Here is a 26,598-nt window from a genome sequence, read left to right as displayed (position 1 = left end):
CAGAGGGTCAGTTTTGTTAGCTTTTCTTTTAGCTTGAGGAATTTTAGCTTTTAGCCTTGCTCTAATCCCAGCAGCTTCTGCAGAGGCACTTGATGTGGGAATTCAGGAACAAAATAGGGAGGCTCAGAAACAAAATGCTTGCTCATTAGCATGTTGTTGTCTGCAGCACTCATTTAGTTCTATTGTTTATAGCAATTGTTATAATGAGTGCTTGAATACAGTAAAAGGGTTGGTTGTATTTTTAGGTGCACAGAGTTCCTTTATACCAGACTTACAAGTGAATATTATGTAAGCTTCCCTATCTCTGTTTTCTAAACGTTTAATGTGTCAGAATAGAATTACAGTACATTTTATATGCATTTCCATTTTTATACCCCAAAGATGCTAAGAAGGAAAATAACTTGTGAAACTGATGATTGTAAAGATGTATTTCTGCTCCCATTTTGTCAGTAAAATTAAGGTGAGTTTTCAAGATGTCCCTTAAATATGCTCTATTTAAAGCGACTATTTTTTTTTTTTTTAGACCTGCTGTAGGATATCACATTGTTACAGATAAAGGATTTAATTTTTCAACAGCAGATGATGCCTTTGTGTGCCAGAAGAAAAATCATTTTCAAATCACAGTCCATATTAGAATCACTGGAAATCCAAAATACGTTAAAACTCAGCTAGGAGGACAACCAATAGAAAAGTTTTACTTGAAAGCTTTTGGAATAAAGGCAAGTATTTATGTTTATAACTTTTAATAAGGTGAATAATTGAACTCTTTTCTTAGTTATTTTTGGCTAAGAACTGTCAAAAGATAACGCCTTTAAGTTAACAGTGACTTCTGCTTCAAACACTTTAGCAAAAAAATGGGTCTTTCTTATGGATATTTTTTGCTGATATACATATATATGCTGAGAGATGTCATGTTTCTCTGTTTGCCATGTTTTCCACTGCCTTCCTTGTATTCATCAGATATTTTCTCCCTGTGGACAGTGCAGAGATGTCAGCTGGTGTGTATGTGGTCAGTCTACCCATTGGTCAAAAAGATGTGTTGAAAAACAATTCACAAAGAAAAGAATAAGTCAAATGTGTTTATCCTGAACAGTTAATGTGTAGAGAAAAAAATTTCCCATGTATACTTGCAGGGTTCCCATTTTCATTTCAAGGACTGAATTCTTCCCAGGCCACATATATCCATAAGCTTGCATATACTGAAGAAGTTTTAGTCTTCCTGAAAGCTTTTACCAGGGTTTTTACTTACTACCAAAATTCAGTGATATAAAAAATCCATGTAGCTGTTCTACAAGGTAGTTACCACCATTTATCTTAATGCATTCTGATACAAGTCAGTGAATATTACTGTCATCTTCCCATCTGAAGAAAAGTTCTGCTTCGTACCATTCCAGAAAGGTACAGAAATTTACATGAAAATAACTTATGGAATTACCTTTCAGAGGTTCAGTTCTTATGTTAAATATCTACATTTGTGCTGTGGGATAGAATAAGCCAATAACAGTTTAGATTCAGGCAGTAATTTTTCTTTTGCAAATTACTGCATGACTTTTCCTCTCTTTTTTTTCTTTCAAATTACATCTACAGAAAGATTTGGGTCTTCAGACTAGCTAGGTGTCAGTTGATCAGAAGTTGATTCCCATCTTAATTTCTATGTAGTTCCGTAAGAAATTAGAGAGATTTCTTGTTCCAAGCAAATTTGCATATTGATTTCTATTTCAAATTCTGTGTGTTTGAAAATTTAATATTCTTGTCTGTTTTGAAAATTATTTTTTCTTTACAGGTAGAAGCCCCAAATCAAACAATTGCTATTGAACAGTCCCAATCAGATCGAAGCAAAAAAACTTTCCTCCCTGTTAAGTAAGAATTTTGAGAAAATTATCCCGTATTTTGTTGATATGTGATTGGTCTGAAATGTGAGGTAGTTGTTTCTTGATAACTTGCAGTAAGTCTAAGCCAGTTTTCTGTTCTTTGTCCAGATTCCATTCTGAGTGCCCACATAGAACCATAGTAGTTACATATATCTGGTCTCCCTTAATTAAGGAAAATTTTCAGCAGATTTACAAATGTGTGTTAAGTATGCCTATCCAAAATGTTGATATTCAGCTTGCAACAGTGTTGTGTGGTGTTTAGAGCTGTATGGCAGATGCATTTTCCCATCTTAAAAAAATATCAGTAATTTTCCTATTCTACATGGGCATGCAACATATTCGGAGTACACCTCTGCTGGCAACATTAAGTGTAGGATCTCCCTGGAACTCCCTGCCATTATTCTGCATCTTAACTCACTGGCATAATCAATGTTTGTTCCTCTAGCATAAGTGCCTTTTGTTGGAGCTGTTCTCTATAAATAATTAAATAAGCCTTAAAACAGAAAAAATAAGACAGTGTCAGCTTTGGCAGGACAGTGCTAGGTTAAAGCAAACTGAACTTTGAACTTGGGAGATGAGCTTGATTTTCACTAAGTTATTTCTATCATGTTTTTTCTTCCTTTTGCATACTGGTGAATAGATTCTGAATGTGTGTAAATTGCTTATGGTGACTGATGGATTCTGCTTGTCTCTATGTAGACTCTTTATTCATGTTGTTTACCATTTACAGGAGCAGTACCACTATGTATTTGAGACAAAGGTGTATATATTATACTTCCAGACATATATATTAGGTGTAGGTGAAAAAAGGAGCAACCAATAAAATTTATTTATTTTAATGTGGACTTTCAGATCCAATAATAAGCCATGTAAGCCATGGCAAGCAACAAACACACATCATATGGAACACACATAGTTTTATGTTCAAGTCTGTGTACAAACAGACTAAGAAACACAAGACTCCTATTATTAAGAACATTTTCCTACTGCTGATGCTATATCCTGTTTATCTCCTTGGCATAGTCACTGTGTTTTTAATGCATTTTTATAAACCAAGTTTACATTTTTACTGGAGTTCCTCTTTTTTTTTTTTTTTTTTTCATTTTTCACTTTTTCTCAGAGCTGTTTTAATGAGTTTAAGGAAATCTGGCTTGGGCCATGTAGATCTACAAGTACTTATTTCCCTGATCTTGTTTCATTTCCTGTTTTAGAGTCAATCTGCCAGGGGACCAAATAACTAAAGTAACATTGGGAAGGTTGCACTTCAGTGAAACAACAGCAAATAATATGAGAAAAAAGGGGAAACCTAATCCTGACCAGAGGTATTGCTATAGTTATTTGGCTTGTATGTGTGAAATGGAAAAGAGAAGGTCTGTTTTAGAATGGATGTTTGTAAAAGATCACAGCATTACCAGATCTGTGATTTAATTTAAGGTTCTATGGTACTTGATATCTTCTTAAAGACCTCTCCTTTAGAGTCACAAAATGATGAGAATAAAAGAAAGAACCTCATCCTTCTGGCTACAGATGGCTTCAGGAAATCATAGCCAGAATGAGAGCTGACAAAATCAGGAAGCCAAAAAAACCCAAATAATGATAATTTTCTTCTGAGGAAGGAAGGGCCTTCATCTTTGAGTCTTCATTACTTAATTTTTCTAAATTACTGTAATATTTGTTCATTTTCAGTGACTGTGAGGGTTGAGAGAGCACATTACTTGATAGTTAAACAAATACTTTTTTTTCCATATTATAGCATAGATGCAGTATTAAAAAAGATTGCTATTTTTTATATATTGATAACAGCAGTTCCATGTAAAACATTTTTTTCTCTAAGAAGACATTACTTCAATTGCCATCTTGATTAATTAAATTTCAATTCAGATACTTCAGGCTGGTAGTTGGACTCTATGCTGTCTCTCAGGATCAGTTCTACCTACTGTCTGCAAATGTGTCTGAAAAGATCATTGTGAGGGTAGGTAGATATTTTTATTGCTTTCATGTGAAAAGTATTTATTGTTTAGATATTCACAGGAGACAATGGGAGGGGGGTGATTCTGGGCATAAAAATTACTATTGGCTTGGAAAGTGAGGAAACATTTTTTTTAAATGTACAGTTGCATATTCTATGAGTATGTTGTTGTCTTTTAATTATCAGGGTTTTACATTTCAAAACATTAAAAGCTGACCTATAGAAAAGTTTAAAAAGAAAGCTTGTGATGTCCACTAAAAAAAAACAAACCAAACCCAAACCAAAAAAACCCCAACAACCGTGATTTTTCCAGATTCTTTTTTCTTTGAGGTAAAACAGTTTCCTACACTTGGCAGGAATTTGGGAAATGCTTTCGCTGTCTAGATGCTTCATTTTCAAAGGAGGATGAGGAAGAAAAATGTGCAAGGAAATAAGGTCAAGCATCTCTTGGAAGACTAAGAGCATGAGCAGGGTTGCCAGGGAGCTGCAAAGGGAAAGTGGGAGCTGCCAAAAGCTTTCAGTCCGAGCCCCTTTTTAGTGTGACAAATACCTGCTTAAACTGGGCATTGCCTAGGGCTTTGGTTATCTCTTAGGTGAAGATTATGTTTAGGGTTTAGAAAGATAAAAAAGACATAAGTGCTATGTGATGGGGCTGCAAAGGATGGTGAGGGCCTCCAGCAGATTACAATCCAGTGAACTTTTTTGTGTGAGCAAACTGGGAATCTGCTTCTTGTTTGCATGGGGTCTTTCTAGTCCTTGGCTTATGGTGAGGAATCAGCTTATAATTTTATTTTAGAGTCAAATGAGATCAAGAGCCCTAATGTAATAAGTGGTACTGGGAAGGGGCTCCTAAAGATACATGAGGGATGTCAACATCTTTAAGGCATGGCATAATTTTTGTAGGCCATTTCTTGGTGGCACATCTTCTGCCTGGGCTTACACTTACAACCTCACTTGCATTTCGAGACAGCAAAAGCACAAACCTCCCTCCAGTGTGTGTGGGGTGTTGCACTGGTACTACCAAAGGATGATGAAGTCTTTCAGATGGTTTCAGTCCTGGGTCCTTTTTCACATGGGCCCTAACTTTGTGTCCTCTCATGCCATGAACCCTCTTCCTGCCATTACAGTTAGGTTTTGGGAGTGGAATATGGCTGAGTGCTCCTTTCTGGGTGGAGCTGCAAAAGGGCTTTGATTTCAGTGTTTGGAGTTCAGTAGTTTTCTGTTCTTCTGGGAAGTTTTATCTTTCTGGCCATTGCTGTGGTTTCTCTTATGTCAGAACATTGAAGTATTGTATTTATATCATTCCTGCATATTTAGTTCTCTGCCCTTTTTGTACATTAATTTCCAAATTACTGCTTTCATCTGAGTTTCTGTGTCTAGTGGTGCTACAAAAATAGTCTATTTACTAATTTACAAAAGCCATTGAATTTTCAGATTTTAGTCATTCATGGAATTATTGTTACCTTAGAAGATAATTTCTTTTTTCTCAATACTTAGAAATTTACACTTTTCTACCATTTTAAATGTTAGATTCTTCTGAAATGTCAATGAAGAGAGCTCTTTCAATGCATGTGAGACACTTTTTACAATCAAGAGTCATGGGAATGAGATTTTACACATGTGACCACTATTCCAGACAAAGAAAAAAAGAAGGCAGAAACCCAGAAGCATTAAGATGCTGTGATTTGGAGGTAGTGAAAACGTGAACAGGAAAGCTGGGAAGAAAAAAATCGTCCTTTTCCAGATGTCTAATGGGGCTTAAGTGGCAGGGTACAGTGAGCCAGCCACAGTTTACCTTACAGTGGCAGAGCTGTCTAAATGCACTATGAGAGCAAACAGCTCATGTTCTGTCCCTTTATTGACTCAAACATAACATAGCAAAACTACCAGCTGAGTAGTGCCTATAATACACATCAGATCACGCTCCAGTTGTGACTAACAATGATAAAGGGCACAGCACCATGCATGGTAGATGGCAAACCCTTGTGAAAACCTGGCTTCTTTAAATGAATGTGGGCTTTTAATTATGATCATACATTTGTTCAGAATAAAATTTTAAAGTCTGAATTCAAAGGTTCTTTTGAAAAAGTAATCCCTGAAACCAAATGCTTTTCCCATTTACACACACTCCATTGTTGTTTTGGTATTCTTTGAAAAACACTGTTTTCTTGACATGAAGTTTGTAATATGAGTAAATTTTAAACATTTAAGAGGATTTTAAAGGCTTTATGATTATGTTTATTTTGTGATTTCCCAGTGAAGCAGACATTTGGTTCACTAGATAGTCGTAATTATTTGCTTTTCCATATGGTCATCTCTGCAGGAACTGCTATTTTTAGACTTCAAAGGTCTCTGGAACCTAGCAAACAGATATTGAGAGTAATTTATATTTTAGTATCTCAGTTGCTGAGCAAAAGCAAAATTCATTTTGTAGTTCTGATTTGCAGAAATTAATTTTAGAAACTGAATTTGTTCCTGCCCATTTAACTGAGCGTTGTTTTCTACCAGCACAAAATTACAAATAAATGAAAAAAAATCTCATTTTGATTTTGAGGCGTATTAGTACGACTAAAGCTCAGAATGTCAAAAAGGTTTTGATTCAGTGACTTTATTTTTTTGTCTGTTTTTTGTTGTGGGAAGGCCAACAGAGAGACAAGTATTTCCAGGGCCATAGTTTGTTGGACATTTCATTTTGGAGCAGTACTGACTGAAAAAAGCTTGACTCAGTTCTGCTCTTATCAGGCTTCTTGCTCCTATTGCCACACTCCTCCTCAAATGCACTGGTGCAATTGGTTTTCCGTGGCCCTGCAAGAATAGGAATGGGGACTGGCCCATGCTCAAAATCAAACTTTTGTTCTTGGTTAATTTTAAGTCAGGCTGGTTTCTCTATTTTCACTTCTGTCAATATATCAGTAGAACTGTGGGATGACAGTGGAGATGGGCTGATGTGGGCTGCCTGCACTGGTTCTGCTGCCAGAAGAAGTGCACATCAATCTAGGGCCTGGGGCATAGTCTGGATGCCCTGAGTCACTGTTGTCCATTCCTTCATCTGTGCTGAGGTGGTTGTCTGACATTACTCCAAAATAATTGCAGGAAATGGAATGGGCCTGAAAATTGAGCCTCAGGTGTGCAAAATCTAACCTCTTCCATGGTCATGGTTCCCCAGCAGATGTTTTCATGGCTGTAAAAAAGGGAGTGTGTTTATGGGCAGTCTCACTGCCTCTTCCTGCCTCCTCTCCTCGTCCTTGTTTTAGTATTTTTGTTGTGGAGTAAGGCTCCACTGTGCTAGGTGTTGTGGAAGCAGAGAACAAAGTCCTTTCTACAAGTGATTTACAAATAAATTTGTAATTTACCTTTTAGATAATGCAGGTGGGGTTTTCTTTTCCCCCACTCATTTGTTTTAAAGTTATCTCTAGAAACCTGCAATACAAGCCATTTATGGTCTGGAGCATCTACTTCAGGAGAACAAGATGTGTTTGTAAGCCAAGATCATCTCTGATCAGTTAAGCACAGGCTTTCAATGCATTCTGGAAAAGTTTGTGAAGAAAACTGATATGGCCAAAGCAAGTTAGAAACAATAATTTTTAAACTACATGTATTTAATCTCTGCCTTTTTTCTTCTTTTATGATTTCCAGCCTCAGCAAAAATTTGCTGTTAAATAAATGGTTATGTGGCATAATGTCAAAGTTAAAATTTGGAAAGCTTTGAACATCGACAGTTTAGTATAAGGTGATAATAGAATAGAATTCAAGGGAAAAATCCATGAGACCAGTGCTGTATGGGCAGAATAATTTAGAAGTTATTCCACTCTTTTTTCTTCTGGTTTTGTGTTAGAAAAGCTCTTGAATACAATTTAAATATTAAAGATTAGGTGTTTCATTTTCCCTGAGTTCCTAATGGAATAAGGAATAGTACATCTATGCTATGCAATATCTTTAAACAATTTTTTTTTTCTTCTAGGCATCTAACCCAGGGCAGTTTGAGAATGACAGTGATGTACAGTGGCAGCGAGGACATGTTCCAGAGACCATAGTCTGTCATGGTCGAGTAGGAATTAACACAGATGCACCAGATGAAGCACTGGTTGTCTGTGGAAATGCAAAAGTTATGGGCAGAGTCATGCATCCGTCTGACAGCCGAGCAAAACAGAATATCCGGGAGGTGAGGGCTGTGGAGTATTTAGGGCATTTATGTTTGCACCACAGCACACGTGTGAATCATTTTTCTAACATGTGAAGTAGCTTCTTTATCCTGAGAGTGCCGAAATGCTGGCCTAAAGAAAGCAGATGTGCCACTGTGCTCTGTGGAGCCATTGCCTATGGATTTGGAGAGAGGCTGACCACAGAATCTGGGGATATCTGTAAAAATGGGAGGTGTCAGACTGAAAGATAACTGGTGATACAAAGAGGGAAATGAAAAAATGGTCCATATTGTTCCATGTGAATTCTGGCCAAGTGCCTGTGTCATGCTTGTTGCAATCTCAGTGAAGTCCTAGATGCCATGACCACTCTTAATATCTCAACATGTGAATATTGGTATTTGTCCAACTAGGTCGATACGAATGAGCAGCTGAGAAGAATAACGCAAATGAGGCTGGTAGAATATGACTACAAGCCTGAATTTGCATCTGTTATGGGAATAAAAAACTCACATGAAACAGGTATTCAGTCAGCTCTGTCCCTTTTTTTCATTAACTTCCACTGTGGTTCATTATGCTTTTTAACATCCTGCTATTTCATCCTTATTTCTTAGGATACTATCATCACACACGTCACTGGATTATTACTCTTGTGATAAAATAATGCCAAAATTCTCATTTTGGAATTCTTTTTAAATTTTTAGAGATAAGATGTTATTTTTCCAGAAGCTTAATGAGAATGAAGTGTGTGATCAAAATGACTTTCTTCTTATTTCAGAGAAGTGGGAATTCTAAAAGTTGCTGTGGGTGTTTTTTGGTGTGTGTGGTGTTGTTTGTTTCCTTGTTTTTGTTGTTTGTTTGGGGTTTTTTGTTGTTGTTTGTTTATTTGCTTTTCCACAAAAAACAAAGTGAAATCATGGTTTTTCCTACTCCAGAAAAATTCTAGATTATGGTTTTCCCTACTTTTAGCTTTTAGGATGGGCAGCTCAAACCACAAAACTATGGTCAACAGTGTGCCACTGTGTTTCCTGACTTTAGTTTCTGTTATTTTATTAACAGGAATAATAGCCCAGGAAGTGAAGGAGCTTTTACCTGAAGCTGTTAGAGAAGTTGGAGATGTTGCTTGTAATGATGGGGAAAAAATAGAAAACTTCCTAATGGTTGACAAGGTATGGTCTTGAGAAAGAAAGTGGAGGTGTGTGTTTAAACTGTTCCTTTCATATATGGAGCTATAAACAGAGATTATGCTTTATATAAGAATATAGGCCTACACATGTGTTTATAAAAATAGTATTTGGCAAATAATTGAGAAACAGTAAACCAACAGGTTTTAGTAAATGGCAAAATCTTTTAAAGAAAAAAAGTATTTACATTAATTTTTTTAATAATAAATGAACTTAAGAAAAAAGATTAAAGGAAAAAAACTAACTTCTCTCTACAAAGGTGGGTAGTGATTTCATAGCATTGGTCCAACAAGTGTTTACATAACCAAACTTGGAAAAAGTATCTATTAAAAATACTACGTTTTCCTTATTTTCTTTTGATAGGCTACAAATAAGTTAAATTCATAGGCTTTATCTGCCAGCCTCTCTTCCAAATGAAGGAAGCATGAAGACACCTGGAATAAAGCTATGGAAAGAGCACTTTCTAGAGATACTATTGAAAAGGAGACTTTTAGGAAATCTCCTGTATTTGATCAGAGTTCCTGCTTGTGGCTGTTTTTTAGATGCATATAGAATAACAGTGATGTTAGACAGTGACACTGGGTTTTACCCTTGTAGCCCTTCCTGTTGCATTGTGTGACAGCTGCAGCATTGTTTGCATTTTGAAGCCCCCACAAAACTTCTTTGAGGTAGCCAGTTTTTTTCTGGCAAATTCTTAAGTTGGTCTAATTGAGCTTTTGCTTTAATGGAAAACTGCTACTAATGTATCCAGTAGAAATACCTCTCTGCTGAAGTATCAAGAGAAAATCCTAAGTGCAGCAGTGATCGCTGTCTGATGCTGCGGTGTTCCCTTTCTCCTATCTGTGTTGGTTCTCCAGACAGTGCTTGCCAGGATGTGCTCCAGGGATGTGATCTAACAAGAGGAGAAAGCCTGCTGCACCCTGCAGGGTGAGGTAGCTGTGGCTCAAGAAGGAATGAATTGTTAGAACTTATTTACTTCTTAGCTTTTTCTTGACCACTTGGCTAGGTCTGAGATCACAAACACTTTGACATTGGTTTAATTTGTTTATGTAAATGGCTACACTGCAGTATGTGCTTTCTCCTCTTTCTCCTAACACCTGTGGCAGAGCATGTGAATGTCTGTGACCATTTGGAAGACGGAGGCAATTTAAGGTGTATATTGAATTGAGAGCTTTGGGAGATCTGGTGTCCCAGGTAGAATATCTGCTCTACAGACACATATAGAGCTCCCAACTCCAGAATACCTTGAGTAGTAAATGAACAGTGTTCCATATCTTTTCTCACAGTTAGGCAGGTGATGAAGCCTTGAACTTTGTTATTTCCTGTTCCAAGTTTAGTTCCAGATGAAAAGGATATTGGCTTGTTTGGTTGTCTCTTTGACAGTTACCTTTCTGGCATTGTCAAACTCTGTAAAATTAATTGGTTGAATTGCACATTTAAACCAGGCTCTGCTACACTCTAAAGAAATGTCTCAATTATTTATTAACTGGAAATTTGCTATTTTGGGACAAGAGTCTTTCTTCTCTTTTCAACTTCTTTGTGCTCATTCAGTTTATTGCAAATTGAACACAAAGAGCTTTTAAAATCTAGCAAAAGAGTTTCAGAGTCGTAACTGCATCCCACTTAAAATGACATAATTTGTGTTTGCACTTCAAATATTCAATGTATCTTTACATAGGTGAATTCTGTACTCATTCTTCTCCTTACATCTGACTGATGAATATATTGTATCTATTTTTGTTATTGTTTTGCCTCTCAGGATCAGATTTTTATGGAGAACATTGGTGCTGTAAAGCAGCTTTGTAAACTAACCAACAATCTTGAAGTCAGAATAGAAGAACTGGAAGAGTGGAACAGGAAACTGTCCAGGCTGAAACGAATGAGCAGTTTAAAGTCAACATGTAGTGAAGAGAGCAAAGTCAGGTATCTCTGTCTGGACTGTTCTCTGATATTTGTCACAGAAATTGGTAAAGTGGTCTCTGTGGTAGAAGTTAAAATCAATTTTGCTTGGCAGCTGAGTTCAGCTCATTTCCAGCATTTAGGTTGTTTAAAAAATTATGAATTTGTCATATGTTTTAACTCACAAAGTTAATATTTGAAATAACACTTAAATTGTGGTCATTTTTGTAATTGCTTCATTTGCATACAGCAAAGGTAGATTGTGTCCAGTTACAGGCCTGGAGCATTCTTTCTTTCTTTCTTTTTTCAAACAGAAACATTTTTCAAACAGAAACATTCTTTCTTTCTTTCTTTCTTTCTTTCTTTCTTTCTTTCTTTCTTTCTTTCTTTCTTTCTTTCTTCTTTCTTTCTTTCTTTCTTTCTTTCTTTCTTTCTTTCTTTCTTTCTTTCTTTCTTTCTTTCTTTCTTTCTTTCTTTCTTTCTTTCTTCTTTCTTTCTTTCTTTCTTTCTTTCTTCTTTCTTTCTTTCTTTCTTTCTTTCTTTCTTTCTTTCTTTCTTTCTTTCTTTCTTTCTTTCTTTCTTTCTTTCTTTCTTTCTTTTCTTTCTTTCTTTCTTTCTTTCTTTCTTTCTTTCTTTCTTTCTTTCTTTCTTTCTTTCTTTCTTTCTTTCTTTCTTTCTTTCTTTCTTTCTTTCTTTCTTTCTTTCTTTCTTTCTTTCTTTCTTTCTTTCTTTTCTTTCTTCTTTCTTTCTTTCTCTTTCTTTCTTTTTTTTTTTCCTGCAAGAAAGAATCTTCATTGGTGCTTCAGTAAAAGTTATGAGCATTTCCTGTTTCTAAACCACTTCCCAACTTTTCTTTGAAATCAAATATAGCATTTAAAAGCATTCACCTGATTGAGTTAACTGGATAACTTTGTTATTGAAAAGTAATGTGTTGACACTTCTGACTTTCTCTTTCTAGATGTTAAAATTGCAAAAGCAATTGACATTAACACCCTATTGAAAATATCTCTTTTTTCAATGCATTAGTTGCTGGAGCATTTGAATGCTAAAAAGATCTTGTGTCTTATAGCAGGTATAGTCGAGCTACTAGTCTTTTGCCATCAAAAAAATCACTCCTGCTAAAATCCAACAAGGTAAGTAAAATTAAATATCTGAAATATGCCTGTAGTGAAGTTTTTTAACTGTTGAAATACTGGTGAAAGCTTTCATGATTCTAAATAAAAAGTCAAATGCTTTACCCAGAATTATTTACTGCCATATTAGGAATTTAAAACCTAACTGTACTGGGATAGAAAATACATATGAGACACTTTTCTTCTTGCCTATCCATGTGTGTGAGAGTAGAACCGTGCTATATAATGGTGTGAAGGAGAAGACCTCAACAGGAGACAATTGTTGAGCCTGTAGGTGTGTTCACATTGTGCAGTTCAGCATAACACAGAAATGCTTGTTTCAGTCTGGAAGTCTGCACAGTGATAATTCTTCCTCATCTTTCTTCTATGGATGAACATGTCTTAGTGGTTTGCAGTTTGCTTCTGTTTGATACAAGATAATGCTAACAGCTTAGACCTTGTTAGGATATCACTGCTATCATTGCTATTGCTGAATGATCTCCTCTTGCCTCTATCCTGGTATAGAAAGAGGAGACCCCTTTTCAGAGGACTGAGTGAATTAAATCTGTTGACCTTTTTCAAGATGGTCTTCATAGCCTGCTAAGTCTTGTTCTTTAAATGAACCAGTGCCTATATTGCTTTTGCTAGTGCCAAAAAGCAAGAGAATATGATAAGTCAATTATTCTTTATTCCATAATAACAATCAAAGATCATCCTACTTATATAACATCACCAAAGATCACCCTACTTGTTTAGAAACTGCCTTTTTTCTGTATTTATTCCAGACCTGGTTTACCACAGTCTGAGTATATACTGAAAGCTGCTCATCTTTTAGCTCCGGACAGTGCTTACTGAGTTCTTAATTTGATTTTAAAATACTTCAAGTGTATGAATAAGGACAGCAAGAAAAGGGAAGGAGCTGTTATTTTTACCTATCCTTTCTCCCTGTGTAATGTTTGTTTCCTCAGATTATCAACAGTGTGCTGCACACTCACAGTTTTAGAGAGCCTTTCACTACTTAAGTTTTTCTCTTTAGATGTTGACCCTTTTATAAGGATGACTTGTATGGTTCCTCTGAAAGAAACATGGTTAACTAGTCAGACTAGTGTAGTATTTCTTAATCTATTAGTAGTAGCTTAGTTAAGTGCCATTTAAATTAACCAACCTTTTTTTCTTCTAGGTTTGTTTGTCAAACAGGAAAGAGTCTTGCTCCATCAAGATTTTTCGGGTGACTGTAATAGCTTTGATTGCTATTATGGCACTATGGTAACAATTATCAACAAGTTGACTTATTTCTCCCTTCCCCTTTCTTCTTAGGAAGAAGATTGCAATTTTTTTCTTCTTCCTTCTTACTCAAAGGACACACTTTATGAAAATTAACAGTGAATATGCCTGGTTATATTGTAAAGTTGAAATCATTTTAGTATGAGATACTCATGAGCTGCACACATGGCAAATCTCTGTCCATGTCACAATGCATGGTGCACCTTGAATGTATTTCAGTGACTTGTTCTGCAGGTCCAAAGTTGGACTCATGAGTTGGACTGCATGTTTTATGCAGTCATTTTATGAATAAGTATAATTTCCAATGCACAGAATAATTCTATTTTGTGAAATAAAGCTGGGCTTTGTTCCCAATATGGTGGGCAGTTCTGTCACTCTGAAAGTGGCACTTGACATGTGGAAAGGAAACTGTGCTCTGGACTTCTGAGGCTGCCATTTTCTGTTTCCAATCCAAAAACCTGTGGCTTACAATCTCTCTGTGAAACTACTACTTTGAACTGGTGTTGTGAATGTATTTACAATAAAAAATTGGCTGTATTTTGTGATTTTAATTTTGTACAGGTATTTAACCTAAAACCTGTAAAAATCAGTTAAAATTTTTCCCACTAGAAGTGAAGTAATCAGATAGTTAGTGCTTACATTACCATATTTAGGCAGGGTGCTCCTGAGATATTTTTCATATTATATTGCAAAGCTGATGCATGTGAATCTACAGAATAATTTTCTTTCTACAGCGCTTTGACAATATCGACCTTATATTTACTTAGTGTTCATGACAGACGTTTTGAAAACCATCTGATTTACAGGCAAGTAGATAAATGAGAATCAGTGAATTAGAATCAGTAGTAGATCATGGACCAATCTGTTTCGGTCCACAACTCTGATCTCCACTTCTTAATGAATTCTTTTTCTTTTTCTTCATCAGCAGTACCTCAAGTTCTATTTCAGTCCCTACCACTACAGCAGGTACTGTATCTCTGCTGGTCTGCATAAACATTAAAAGGCTTTCAATTTCTGTGCTGTTATAAAATGCCAATAGACACACATATTAAGAATTATGTCTTTTCTTTTTTTTTAGCGTTGCAGGGGGAAAGCACACAACCCACTATCAGGATCCCTGAAGTGAATTTCTGTGACATTCTGCCTTGTGACAAGGTCTATTGTTGTCCTATTCATCAACAAAAAGTCAGATCTCTAAGTTATGACAGAAACAATGTGAAGGAGGAACGTAAGTTGACACATTAATTTCTATCATTGACCACTTGAGTAAAGACTATATTAAAAGTATGAGGGAAAGGGCAAGAAATCTTTAAAGGTAGTTAGCTTCCTATAGAAGAGCCTAGCCCACAGGATTTAAAAAATCATGATAGATAATCACCACTGCAGTCAACTTGTTTTTGAAAAATCTGACCTGATTACCTTTAGGAGTTCTGGGTCCTAAGATATTTTGTCAGGTGTCAGTGTTCTTCCTGACCGTTCATAGTAAATTATTTCATGTGAACCATCAAGTCTCTAATCCTTTTAATTAACCTCAGGGTACAGTTGTCCTGGAGTTTACTGTGGGTAGTGGAAGGTGAGTTAACAGGATGGAAAAAACCCAAAACACTTAATGGTGTCACAGTGTGGTGATACTGCATCTTTTTATGTGACCAGAAATAGAAATTCTATTTCCAGAAAACATAAAAATTAGAATTAAAACTCTGCTGATTCAGGCAGGGATTTTAAGTAGAGAAATGTTATTTGAAGGCAGGTCTCAATTAAATAAATTATTGGAACGTATTGTCTTTCAGATATTGTCTGCCAAATGTTACTTGTGTAATATATGAGTAGGTGGATTATTTATGACTTTTATCATACTTATTGGAAAGATTTTATACATAAAAGTGTGCATAAGTATACCTCTTTCCCAGACCATAATATTGTCAATGTCTACAAACAAATGTTAGTGTTACTAAACCCAGCATTCATACTCTTTCTTTCCTGGGTTTGGGAACAATTCTTGTACCAACTGCAGTCTACAAATAGAGGTGAAATTGGGGACCAGTGCAGTTCAGTCTCCAAAGGGCAGGCATTGCCTACTGCTATTACTCTTGCCACATGAAGTGTTTCCATGGGATTCAGCCACTGGCTGTTCTTTATCCAGCAGTGTGCTGTTGTCTGCAGACAAGATGCATGTAAGTGGTCCCCGTGATTCTTGTGATAAGTGCTGCAGTAAGCCCTGTGGAAGATAGAGCTCAATACATACTTGGAAGAGGTCATACCTAAGTGATTTGTATTGCTCTGAAGCCTGAAGGAGTGTTGTTTAATTAAAAAGACATTAATCTCACTTGCAAATGAGTGAACTGTAGGTGAATGAAAATAAAATATGAAAATCTTTTATGCCCAGCTGGCTGCTTTTTATATTAGGTGGAAAGAGAAGATAAGAATAAACACAAAGCATTACCTTCTCAGGGTCTTATGCTCCAAATAGCATTAAGTGTGGATTCAAGAGTGAAAAATCAGCACAGTACCCAAGCTACTGAAAGATTTCAGATCTGCACAGGTTTAATGAAGCTGAATGTATGCCCAGACAGAAGGCAATAATGTCAGTATGAAATCCAAACAGAAGGAAAACCAACAAGCTTCTTAATGCAGCTGTAACCAAGATAAATGAAAAGGAAATAGTTTTCATAACAAAAAGTTAAGAGTTAAATATGAGGAATAGTCAAGATAAACAGTGGCTACTTTAGAATCAGCTTATTAATCTGATTCATGGAAAGATAAAACTATTTGACATTGGAGTTGAGTTAAATGCTAACTTAGGAGTTCATACATAACAGACCTTATATTGGTCGACCATGTGGTACCTGAACTCAATGGGTACAAGCTATTACTGTGCATCTAGTGTAGATCCTCATGTCTTGCATCTCAGATATATTGAGGAGAAGGCTGTTAAAAGCAATGAATTAGAAACAAAAGTATTCATAAACAAAAGAAAATTCATTAAAAATCTGGCAAATCTTTATGTAGTCTAGCTTAGTGTGGCCTTTCCCCTCATTCTTTCTTTGTTTTAAAACTGGTTTCTCTGAAGGATTTAGACTTTTAAACTCCTATTGCTTTCAGTGGAAGGAGGAGCATGAACAGCCTTCAGCATCTGGGCCCTTTCTGTTTTCTGCTTCCATGCCTTTAGGTCTCATTGCTCCCCCCTTTGTGTTAAATGTCACTGGTAACCAGAGGCTGTCCATACTTTCTTGTAGGGTATTTCTCTTTGGTGTCTCTCCTCTCACAATAAAATCTTGGTGAGGGCTCCTGCTGGATTTTGGGCAACTTCATGCATGTGCCTTTTTTTTTTTTCAGGTGGTGGTTGGTGGGTCCATAGCAAGGTACCACTGAAAGAAATCATCAGCATTTTTTTTTCCATGCTGCTTAATAGAATATTACAACTCACGTGAATTAAAACCAGAAAGTTCTTGAGGGGAAAAAAAAGAGTATCAGATTTATTGGATAAGTTTATCAGATTCTTATTTGTAGATAATGGTTGTCGTGCTGGTACATTTTGTATTTGTTATCTAATTGGGTCTTCACACCACATGAGCCTTTGAGAAAGCCCTCAGAATTACTGGTTGTGACAGAGTGGAAATGTGCCACAATTTTTTGATGACTGCTACACTGCCTTTTGGTGGTTCTTGGTGTTCTCAATTCAGGGTCCTGATTTCTGCATTTCATTTGGATTGCATCAGCTTGAAGGACAATGAAATAATAATTTTATGGAGTAAAAAAACAAGTGAAAATTTTCTATATTGGTTACTTACTCAGTTTAAATAGTTAAGATCTTAGTGAAGCAAACCTGCTAGTTTTTATACAAATTTCTGATACTCACTTAATGCTTTCTTCTCTCATCTGCCAAAGAATCACTTTAGTAATGTTTAGTTTAGTAATGTTTAGTAATTCAGAGGAATAAATATTCCTGCCAACACTTGCACAGCAGAAGTATTGTACCTATGGGGAGAATGTCTTTCTTTCAATGAGCAATCTTTTATTGTTAACAGGTTTTCCTACTGAATAGCTATCTGCTAATGAAAATGCAAAAAAGGCAGGCAACCTTTCATGCGTTGCTAATATAGCTAGATTATTAAAATAAAACAGCAGAAAGTGGAGGGAAGACGTGACAACTGCTTTGTAAATTAAAAGGATGAATGAGAGAATGAATAGGTCTTTTTTAGATCTGCCTCAAGACCTACTGTACATGTCTACATGATTGCATGTGTTCAGTAGCCATTTTTTAGGTGTGTGGCAGCAGATCCCAGTGTACAGGGGTGGGACAGCAGACAGCTACTAAATGCCACAGTTACCACCTAAGTTGGCACAACTGGCAGATCTGTATAAGCAAGCAAACAGAAAAGAGATTCAAGGAATAACTGGCAGCAGTATCACAGATTCAAAACAAAACCCAAAAAAAGATGGAAATCCCAGAGGTGATTTTGTATTGTGTTGCATATGGGTCCCTAGATTCAAGTTGCTGATGTTTTTCTATGCTGTCAGTCACCTAATAGCATAAGAAAAGTCTGAATTTTCCTGTTTCCCAATACTGAAATGAAAACTGGAATCTGGAATGAAGGATAGAACAGTAAAGTCAGTCTAGCTGTCTTATTTCAATCATGGTGAAAGAATGCATTTTGATCCTTTCTCTTGTAAAATAGTTTTTTATAGAATGAAGCAGTGACTTGTGTTCTAAACAGTTATTTTGGAATCAGAATGTTTCCTTTGGAGAATGTGGTAATGAAGTATTCTTCTAGTATTGTATTCTAGAAATACATGATTCCAATTTCTCTCAGATTAAGTGGTATCTGATGAAGCATGTTACTATAGGCAAGATGAACATTTATCAATGCCAGTTGATTGATAACAGATTGTTGGGTGGCAATTAGTGTAAAAGCAGAGGAATAGCTTTAAACCATTTCCTATGGGGTTGAGGGGCCTTTTGTCTCCCCACGTTGTACAATTTGATGATTCTTAAAGGATCTTTTGAAGTTCACTTTTCTAGAGAAATATTATGAAAGTGAATAAAGTTTAAAAACATAATCATCAGCTTATATTTCCCAGGCTAGCCCAATGTTTGAAATTACAGATGTCACATCAGTGAACATGTTGATCGTGTTGTTAGTGCTGTGTATTAGTTTCTTTAATTCTGTGACTCATCGTCTCTACCATACTGAGCCTCACCTGGGTCAGTCCTCTGTGCCTTGCATCTCACATTCAAACAGCAGAGTTATTCCCCTGGCTTACATTTGTTTGGCAGATGCTGATTTATTTATTTTCTCACTAATAAGAAAGATTTAGCTTTTTGATCAGAGGTAAGATGAAGTGCCTTTGACTTTTTTGTTGACTTTCGCTTTGGCAACAGTTGGTGTTATTCTGTGGGGGGTTTTTTCTACTAGGCTGCTTTTTGAAATGTTTTAGGCATCCTGTAGAATTTCAAAAGGTTGTTTCTTGTTATCTACAAGCTTCTTTTGACTGTGTATATGTCAAGCAGCCATAACTCTGTGTGCAGCCCAGGTGGGAGCAGTCTGTGCCTGAGGGACTGCACCTGTGGGAGGGACTCATGTCCCTGGGGTTCCCGAAAGACTCTTTTGGGAGAGGGATCCGGTGTTGGAGCTGGGGAAAGCTGTGAGGAGTCCTCCCCCTCTGGAGGAGACAGCAGCAGAAGCACCATGTGGGGAACTGACCCTAAACCCCCATCCCCCTGTGCTGCTGAGGGGGAATGGGAGTGAAGTTACCTGTGCCTGGTAAGAAGGGAGGGCTGGGAGGTGAAGTTATTAAGATCTGGCCATGTTTTCTCTCTCTCCTTGTATACTAAATCAGTGGGTTTTCTTCCTAAGTTGAACCTGTCTCATTTTTGCTGGTTATTGTAATTGGGCAATGCAAACCTTCCTATCCTTGTCTTGATTAACAACCCTTAAGGTGAATTTTCTCCTCCCAGTACCACTGTGGGCATATGGGGTGAGCAATGGAGTCCTGGTTGGTATCATCTGGGCCTGAACCATGACAGCATATCTTCTTCTGAACAGAGCTGCTATATTAAAGGTTTCTCTTGATGGCTATGCATTCCTTTATCCAAGTGATAATTAACAAAATATTTTCTGCTTTATTTTGCTGTTTACAACTGTACAAGGCTAACCTGGGATACTTGTCCATACATTCTTTCACAGGAAGCAAAAGTAATGTGTTATCTGAACAAGATCCAGTAAAAAAACCTAATGGAAGACCTAATCTTGGGAATGACTGTAAGTCCCTTATTTAAAAAAAGAAATGTTGAAATGTTAATTGTGTAACTTTGAAAAACTATCTGTAGGCTTGTAATTCTACTGCTGGTATTTACAGGTGTTTCATTTATAACTGGTCATTATAGAGAATGAGCACTTAGGAAGCTATTAAATACCTGTGATTCACTATAATTTTCTTGTCATTGCAATTTATTTTTACATTTTCATAAGATTTTCATAGACCCTCCATCTGCCCTCTCTAGAGAATTCTTAGACTTGGCTTCAGATGCTATAAAATTACAAGTGACATTTTCCTTTACAGGGGCTAATATCCTGTAAGATGCTCAGCCCTGCTAACTATTATACAGCAAAATGCTTAAGCATATGAGTGTGGTATTTATGTGCAGAAAACACACGATACTGCATAAAGGAAGTGTTTGGTGTTTGTTCCAGCTAATCTAAGGGATAAAAAATGTCAAGTGCTACGATCTTTTTTAGAGTTTTTATTATATATTCCCCTTCCTCAGACTGTAAAATTCCTACAGGTTCAGGATGTGAGTGTTCAAAATATATCAATATAGTATCCTGCTAATACTGTGTATTGCTAATGTTCCTATTGCCACATTTCACTTAAGATCAAAGTACTGAAATGTTCCCTGAGCACTAATTTAGACCCGTGGCAGCTCCTGTAATGTCAAGCAAGGGAGTACATGATACTGTGTTAACTGCAATTTTGTTATGCTCTTATCTAATATTTCTGAGATAATCAAGAAGAAAACATTGTTCCTAATATTTTTAGGGATTGATACAACAATCAGTTCCATACAGATTTTGGAAACTCAGCAAAAGATTGACAGTCGCTATTGTAGTAAAAATCTGCAGTGCAGGTGGGTACATTGTTCTATTGTGCTTTATTATGGTGGAATGGAATAACATTAGTGTGGGATGGCAACTTGGCTGACTCCTCCTTATGGTTATTTCCTCTGTTTTAAGGGATTTTTTTTCTCCTTTTAGGTTTGTTTGGGTTTGTTTTGGTGGTTTTTTTTGTTTTTTTGTATTATTTTTTAAAATTAAATTTAAATGTAATTTCCATGTTTTCTAAAAAATACTATTCACCTCAAAATCCTGTGTGGATTAATGCCACCTTTTTTTAGGTCTGGAAATTACAGCTATGTTATTCCTGTCAACAAATATACACCCATGGATGTAGAAATCACACTGGAAATAAAGTAAGTACAGTTAAATGTAATACATACACAACAAGAGAGTGGTTGATTTTTTAAAAAAATAGTAAATCTTGGTTTCTGTTTTGACACCAAGCTGTCCTTATTCAGATGAATGGGAAAAATCTATGCATAACTAAACCCTTAGTGTAGATTTTTGGGTAGATTCTTTGCAGTAGCATAAGCCCAATACTGCCTTAGCACAATGACAATTATTTCACTGATCGATGCAGACATTAAAATACAGCAGTCTTAAGGTTTGGTTTAATAATCATTTATGCAGACATATATATATATATATAGGCCTTTGGCGCATTGATTTGAGGTTTATGGTCTAGAGAAATATTACTAGGAACATTTTTTGGTCTGTTTTGCCAAGCCCTGTAAAAGGGGATTCTTGTGCAAGAAAGTCTCGTAGTAGATAAAATTATTACTTACAGAAGGGTATGCAGCAGCCTTACTCCTCTCAGCATGTGTTTTTCTCCTTGAATGAAAATCTAGTTCTATTGTATCCTCCCAGAAGTACTAAAATCCTTTCTTGTGGGGTTGTTCTCTGAGAAGCAGCAATAGCCAGAACAGCTGCCCAACACCCTGCCTGATGATACTTCATAATTCTCTAAGAAAAGGCTCTGAAGTTATACATGGTATTTAGGTCCACATCTTGAATATTATCCTTGTAAACATCCACCTTTTTCAGATAAGAGGAGATATATATAACAGTACTCCTTAAGTGCCTGAATGTTTCCTACAGCAACTGAAAATATGTCTTTTAAATATATGCATCAGGATTCCACTGAAGCAATTGCTGAATGTATGGTTTTGGTTTGGGACATGGTGGATTTTCAGATTGTACTTTTTCTATATACTTTCACTAAACAAAACTGCAAAGTTAACAAAATCAAAACACATATAACAAAATATAATAATAATTACCTATAATATAATTATAGATAATAATATTAATATAATTCAAATATATAATAAAGCCAAAAATTCCTTGGTTTACTGTGTCCAAATACTGAAAGACACTGTAAAAACTTTAAAAATTTGATAAACCTTTATGCCTGCTGAATAAAATCAAATGAAACCAACACACACTACTGACAACTCATCTGTGACAGAATATCTGCCATATGTGAACATGCTTTAAAACTGATGTTTTGTGTAATAACACCTTGGTAATGCTGTGAAAGCACATTTTGCTGGGAGGGACTTTTTGTTCCCCACAGCATAAACTATAAATATTTTTGCCATCTTTTCCCCACCTTCTGCTTTCATTTTTCCTGCTAGCCATTGCCATATCTGAGTTCCTTTGAATCTTCAAAGTGGTTTTGTTTATGCTCTTCTCAAAATATCCATCTGGTAAAATAGAGATAGTATGGAGAAGACCATGGGGTCCTTGCTGCTGAAGACTTCTGAATGAAATTCAGTTTACTGCTGCTTTCTCAGTCAAAATGTGGGATGTTTTTACTTCTTTTTGATTATACATTTGCATGTGTACAATGAGAATTGTGAATTATTTATACAGGTCCCTGTTTTGAGGCTTATTATGACCTTATCTTCCATAACATTGGTGTTGCGTTTAGATGTCCAAGTACCCTCTGGTACACTTTCATTATGCCTTTTCATGATGTAACCTGTGCAATTTATGCATGTCATGACCATTAATTTATATAAAAAGTCAGATGTGATAGCTTCTGGTATGACTGTGCCTAAGGCTTGAGCAAGTTTAGTGTACCTTTCTGGATTTATCTCAGCAATTTTAAAGCTCATACAGTTTTCCAAGTACAAAATATCCTCCATCTGTGGGAGTGAGTGAGACCAGATAAGAAGCTGGTGGCTTAAGCTTATCTTCTTCCTATCACTAAGTGAAATAAGCTCTTCCTCAGCTTTATTTTTCCACAATTCAATTATTTTGATTTTTCCCCATGCATATATTGTATTTATCTATATATGATTCTTCTATATAAGAGCAGTGGGGTAGGTTCTTATTTTTCTCTCTTTCTTGAAGCACCACGGAACCATTAATTGTATTTCTCTGCAAAGTCACATTTGGAAATTATTGCTCCCATTATTCTTCAAGCCAAAACAGTAGGAAGGATTTCCTAGAAACCACACAGGTAAGATTTTTGCAGCAATCCTTTGGCTTGTGGGGATCCTTTTTATAAAATCAATGGCTGCAAAATTCTTATCTTGATTAAGGCAGTAGAAATCCAAATGGCACTTTGAGTCTGCCGGTCATACCTCTCTTTGGCATGACCATATCGAGATGCAAGCTTTTGCAGGAGTCAACTTTATGCTCAATTTTATAAGTCTCTAACTCTCCACAGGGACATTTCTGAGTCTACTGCGGCCTAACTGATCACTGTAACTCATTAAATCTCCAGAGATTCTTTAGAAATGGGAGCACTTTTCACCCAAAGCCTTAGGAGATGGAGTCCTCCAAACTTTACTGGTTTTGTTATTGTCTAATGGTTAATTAATTCCAGTTTTCAAGTCTTTAATTCGCTCAAAACAATGGTAGTATTCCCTGTAATTTGTCTGTGAACATTACCAGTAAATCTTTCTAGGGAAAGATCTTCATTGTAAAAGCAAGAGTTGATTTCATGTCAGTCTCTGGATTGTCTCAGTGGGAATAAAAGCATTGAAACTTGTTATCTTTTCCCAGTAAAAAATATTCAGGGACCTGATCTTGCAGACTTCAGATCAACTCCACTACATTGATGAAGACCCTAAATTCCCTTCAAATTCTCTGGAAATATAAGACTCTTGAGGCTTTGATTTGTCTACAGTCCTTAGAAATGTTTATTCTGGCTAAAACAGTAGAAAAGGAAGAAGCAAGGATAGTAGCATTTCTGAACATATAGTAGGAGAAACCTCCATAAAATTTGAAGTAATTTCAGTCTTTTTTGATTTCTGATCTTTCATGCTATACCTGATATATTCATAATTGATTTTAATTTAATTTTTTTTCTTTGTTAAATTAGAGCATTTGGGATGCAGCCATTTTTAAGCTGACTTTCTGATCAATTTTTCAAATGTCGTGACAAAAAATTACAGGCTTCTCTGCAACTGCTGTTTCAAACCTATCAGAGTTGTTCAAGTTTTCATCTGTCTGCCATCATTCCAACAGAACTGAAATTTAGTCAGTCTCAGAGAGTTTTTCAGTGCATGTATATCATATACTGCCAGAACCAGTCAAGGAGATTTCCAAAGTCAACCTGAAATCCACATTAAAAGACAATCTAAGTAGCCTCCAGCAGCAATGAGCACTCAGGTTTGACTCAGAATAGGAATGCTGCCTGGTTGGAGAGTGTTTTTTCAAAGGGATTTTCCTGTGTACTGAAAGGCTTATTCCCTGCTAAAAGGCAGGACAGCAATAATTTGAATTCAGCAGTCTCATGTGAATTGTATCATGTGAACAGCAATAATTTGAATTCAGCAGTCTCATATGAATTGTATCATGTGAGCACACTGTCTCCAACAGAATGTGTCAGAAAGTGAAGGGAGGAAGAAAAGATGAAGGAGTTGAGGCATTTAAAACTAATGAAATAAAAGCTACCGTGGGTCATTAGGTCAATAATAGGTGAGGATTTAATTTTATTTTATTCAATTTAGCATCGACATTTCAGTTAGAAAATATATTCTTTCCTTTATACATGGCAGAACACTGCAATAAAAAATAGCATGAAATCTTGTCTCCATCTGTTTTTGAAATAGTGTGTAAAGATACTACTCATATGTTTAGATATTTACTTAGAATATAGAGAGGAACTTCTGAGGACTACAAAACTTGCTCTTTCAAAACCAGCAGAATTGCCATTTGCTACTCTTACACCATAAAGCTCTCGGGCCAGCTGGCACATGAGGAGCAGTCCCTAATTATTGTGGGGTTGCTTGGAAAACCAGAGAGGAAATTCTGTTCTTCAGAGGCAGCTGAGTTGTGCTGGGAGGCAGATGTCTGCCAGTGCCTTCGCAGAGCTGATCAGGGCAAACCCACATGGGCAGGGCTTGGAGTCAGTGCTTTCTCTTTAAATACATTGACTGTAGCTATCAAGTCTTGTCATAATTACTCTGCGCTGCATTTGTCAACGAAAGGTTTCCTGAGCCTCTCCAATTTAATGCGAAATGAGGTTATCTAAGCCTCTCTCTCTCTCATTTATCATCTAGGGACATCAGCATGTTTGGACTCTCCCTGTAGCTAAACTGTACGACAGTGCCTACTCGTTCCGTGTAGCTGCACCGGTGAGCCTCTTTAAATGGCAACACAGCAAAAGATAAATAGCATTTGAAATGAGAGGAGATCATATATTAATTTCCTTTTTTCCTTTTTTTTTTTTTTTCTTCTGCAGGGTTTTGCTGGCTGCTTGACAGATCCTTATTTTGCTGGAATGTTTTTTACTGATTACTACTTCTATTTTTATCGACAGTGCAACTAAAATGTTGCTGATTGTTCTTTTCTTTGGGGAAAAACAAGGAAGCACTTGATGTGAAAGAGACTTGCCAATGGCCCTGGATATTTTTTAAACCCCTTGCCTTGCTGTGTGGCATTTTCTTGCTTGTTTCACTTTTAAATTAAAAAAAGGGATAAAACCAACTGCAGCTCTGCATTTCCAGGAACTGTTTCTAAAAGGACGTGAGGCAATGGAGTATATGATGTGCAAATAAATAAACCCATTGACCATAATGAAGTATATGTCTGCACTGCAGCAGACAGGAACAAATGAGAAGGAGCTCTGCTGAACTGCAGTGCACTCCAGTACTCAGATGATGATAAGATAATAACATGGTCTTTGTAGTCAAGTGACCTGCATATACTTCCTCTTAATATCTGCTGCCCTTTATATAAGAATCTATTTGTGCTAACAAAACTAAACAAAACTTTGACAGAAAAACAGCACTGTGCAAATGGCCTCTAAATTAAGTCATGTGAGTGGGGGTTTTTTTGGTTTTGTTTTTTTGCCAAACTGTATGGCAGGAGTGAACTATTTACTCCAAAGTTCAGGTGTGGTGGGTTTGTTTTTGGTTTTGGTTTTGTATTTGTGCTTTTTGCCAGTGTGATGAAAGAACAGAATTATTTGAGAAGAACTATGTCTTGCCTGCACAGCTTTTGAAGATGCATATGGATACACACATGTGGGAGACATCATTCTGTTTATATTTATGAAATGCATTTTTAGGGTAAAGCCATTTGAATGAAATTCCACTCTGGTTGCTCAGACATAAGGAAAACAGATGTAATGACCAAGTCCAGTATAAACAGTGTTGTGGGGTCTGTTTAAAACAATGATTCATTTTGTTTAGAGAAGAGAAAGTAAATATAATGAAGAGATTATAGGCTAGTAAAAATTTATAATATAAAAGTTACACTTGAATAGTCTTACTCTAAATGAAATTCTTTATTTAGCTGTGAAAGGGAAACAGTAGGAAACAAAATTAATCTCTAAAAAAGAGCTGGCCACAGTCTTTTTAAACGCCAATGTGTCTTAATTGTGTATTTATTGCCTTGTTGCCTTACCATGACATGGGAGAGTTTAATTCATTTACATGCCTTCACTTGGCATTTCTTTTGTCATTATTTTAGAATTTCCTTTAAGAATGACCTTCTCACAGAATTTTTTAGATGCATGTGATTCAGTTGGGGTTAACTGCAATGCCCATTTTTTTTTTCCTTA

The 26,598-nt window shown here is 36.2% G+C and overlaps 1 protein-coding gene across 1 annotated transcript in view; it reads left to right on the top strand.

Moving 5' to 3' along the window:
- MYRFL (myelin regulatory factor like) overlaps positions 1-25,362 on the top strand; it is a 42,758-nt gene extending 17,396 nt beyond the window's left edge. Inside the window, exons 7-25 of the mRNA XM_030464774.1 lie at positions 524-719; positions 1,784-1,860; positions 3,083-3,193; positions 3,753-3,843; positions 7,802-8,002; positions 8,393-8,501; positions 9,039-9,148; positions 10,923-11,086; positions 12,132-12,195; positions 13,355-13,440; positions 14,193-14,264; positions 14,384-14,441; positions 14,545-14,690; positions 19,651-19,721; positions 20,500-20,587; positions 20,855-20,929; positions 22,935-23,043; positions 25,094-25,168; positions 25,276-25,362. Coding sequence (XP_030320634.1) covers positions 524-719; positions 1,784-1,860; positions 3,083-3,193; positions 3,753-3,843; positions 7,802-8,002; positions 8,393-8,501; positions 9,039-9,148; positions 10,923-11,086; positions 12,132-12,195; positions 13,355-13,440; positions 14,193-14,264; positions 14,384-14,441; positions 14,545-14,690; positions 19,651-19,721; positions 20,500-20,587; positions 20,855-20,929; positions 22,935-23,043; positions 25,094-25,168; positions 25,276-25,362 — 1,990 coding nt within the window. The remainder of the gene's footprint in view (positions 1-523; positions 720-1,783; positions 1,861-3,082; positions 3,194-3,752; positions 3,844-7,801; positions 8,003-8,392; positions 8,502-9,038; positions 9,149-10,922; positions 11,087-12,131; positions 12,196-13,354; positions 13,441-14,192; positions 14,265-14,383; positions 14,442-14,544; positions 14,691-19,650; positions 19,722-20,499; positions 20,588-20,854; positions 20,930-22,934; positions 23,044-25,093; positions 25,169-25,275) is intronic.
- Positions 25,363-26,598: the final 1,236 nt, after the last annotated feature.

Source organism: Calypte anna, chromosome 1, assembly GCF_003957555.1.
Source record: "Calypte anna isolate BGI_N300 chromosome 1, bCalAnn1_v1.p, whole genome shotgun sequence".
Classification (NCBI taxonomy): Eukaryota; Metazoa; Chordata; class Aves; order Apodiformes; family Trochilidae; genus Calypte; species Calypte anna.
This window is presented reverse-complemented; position numbering and strand designations above follow the sequence as displayed.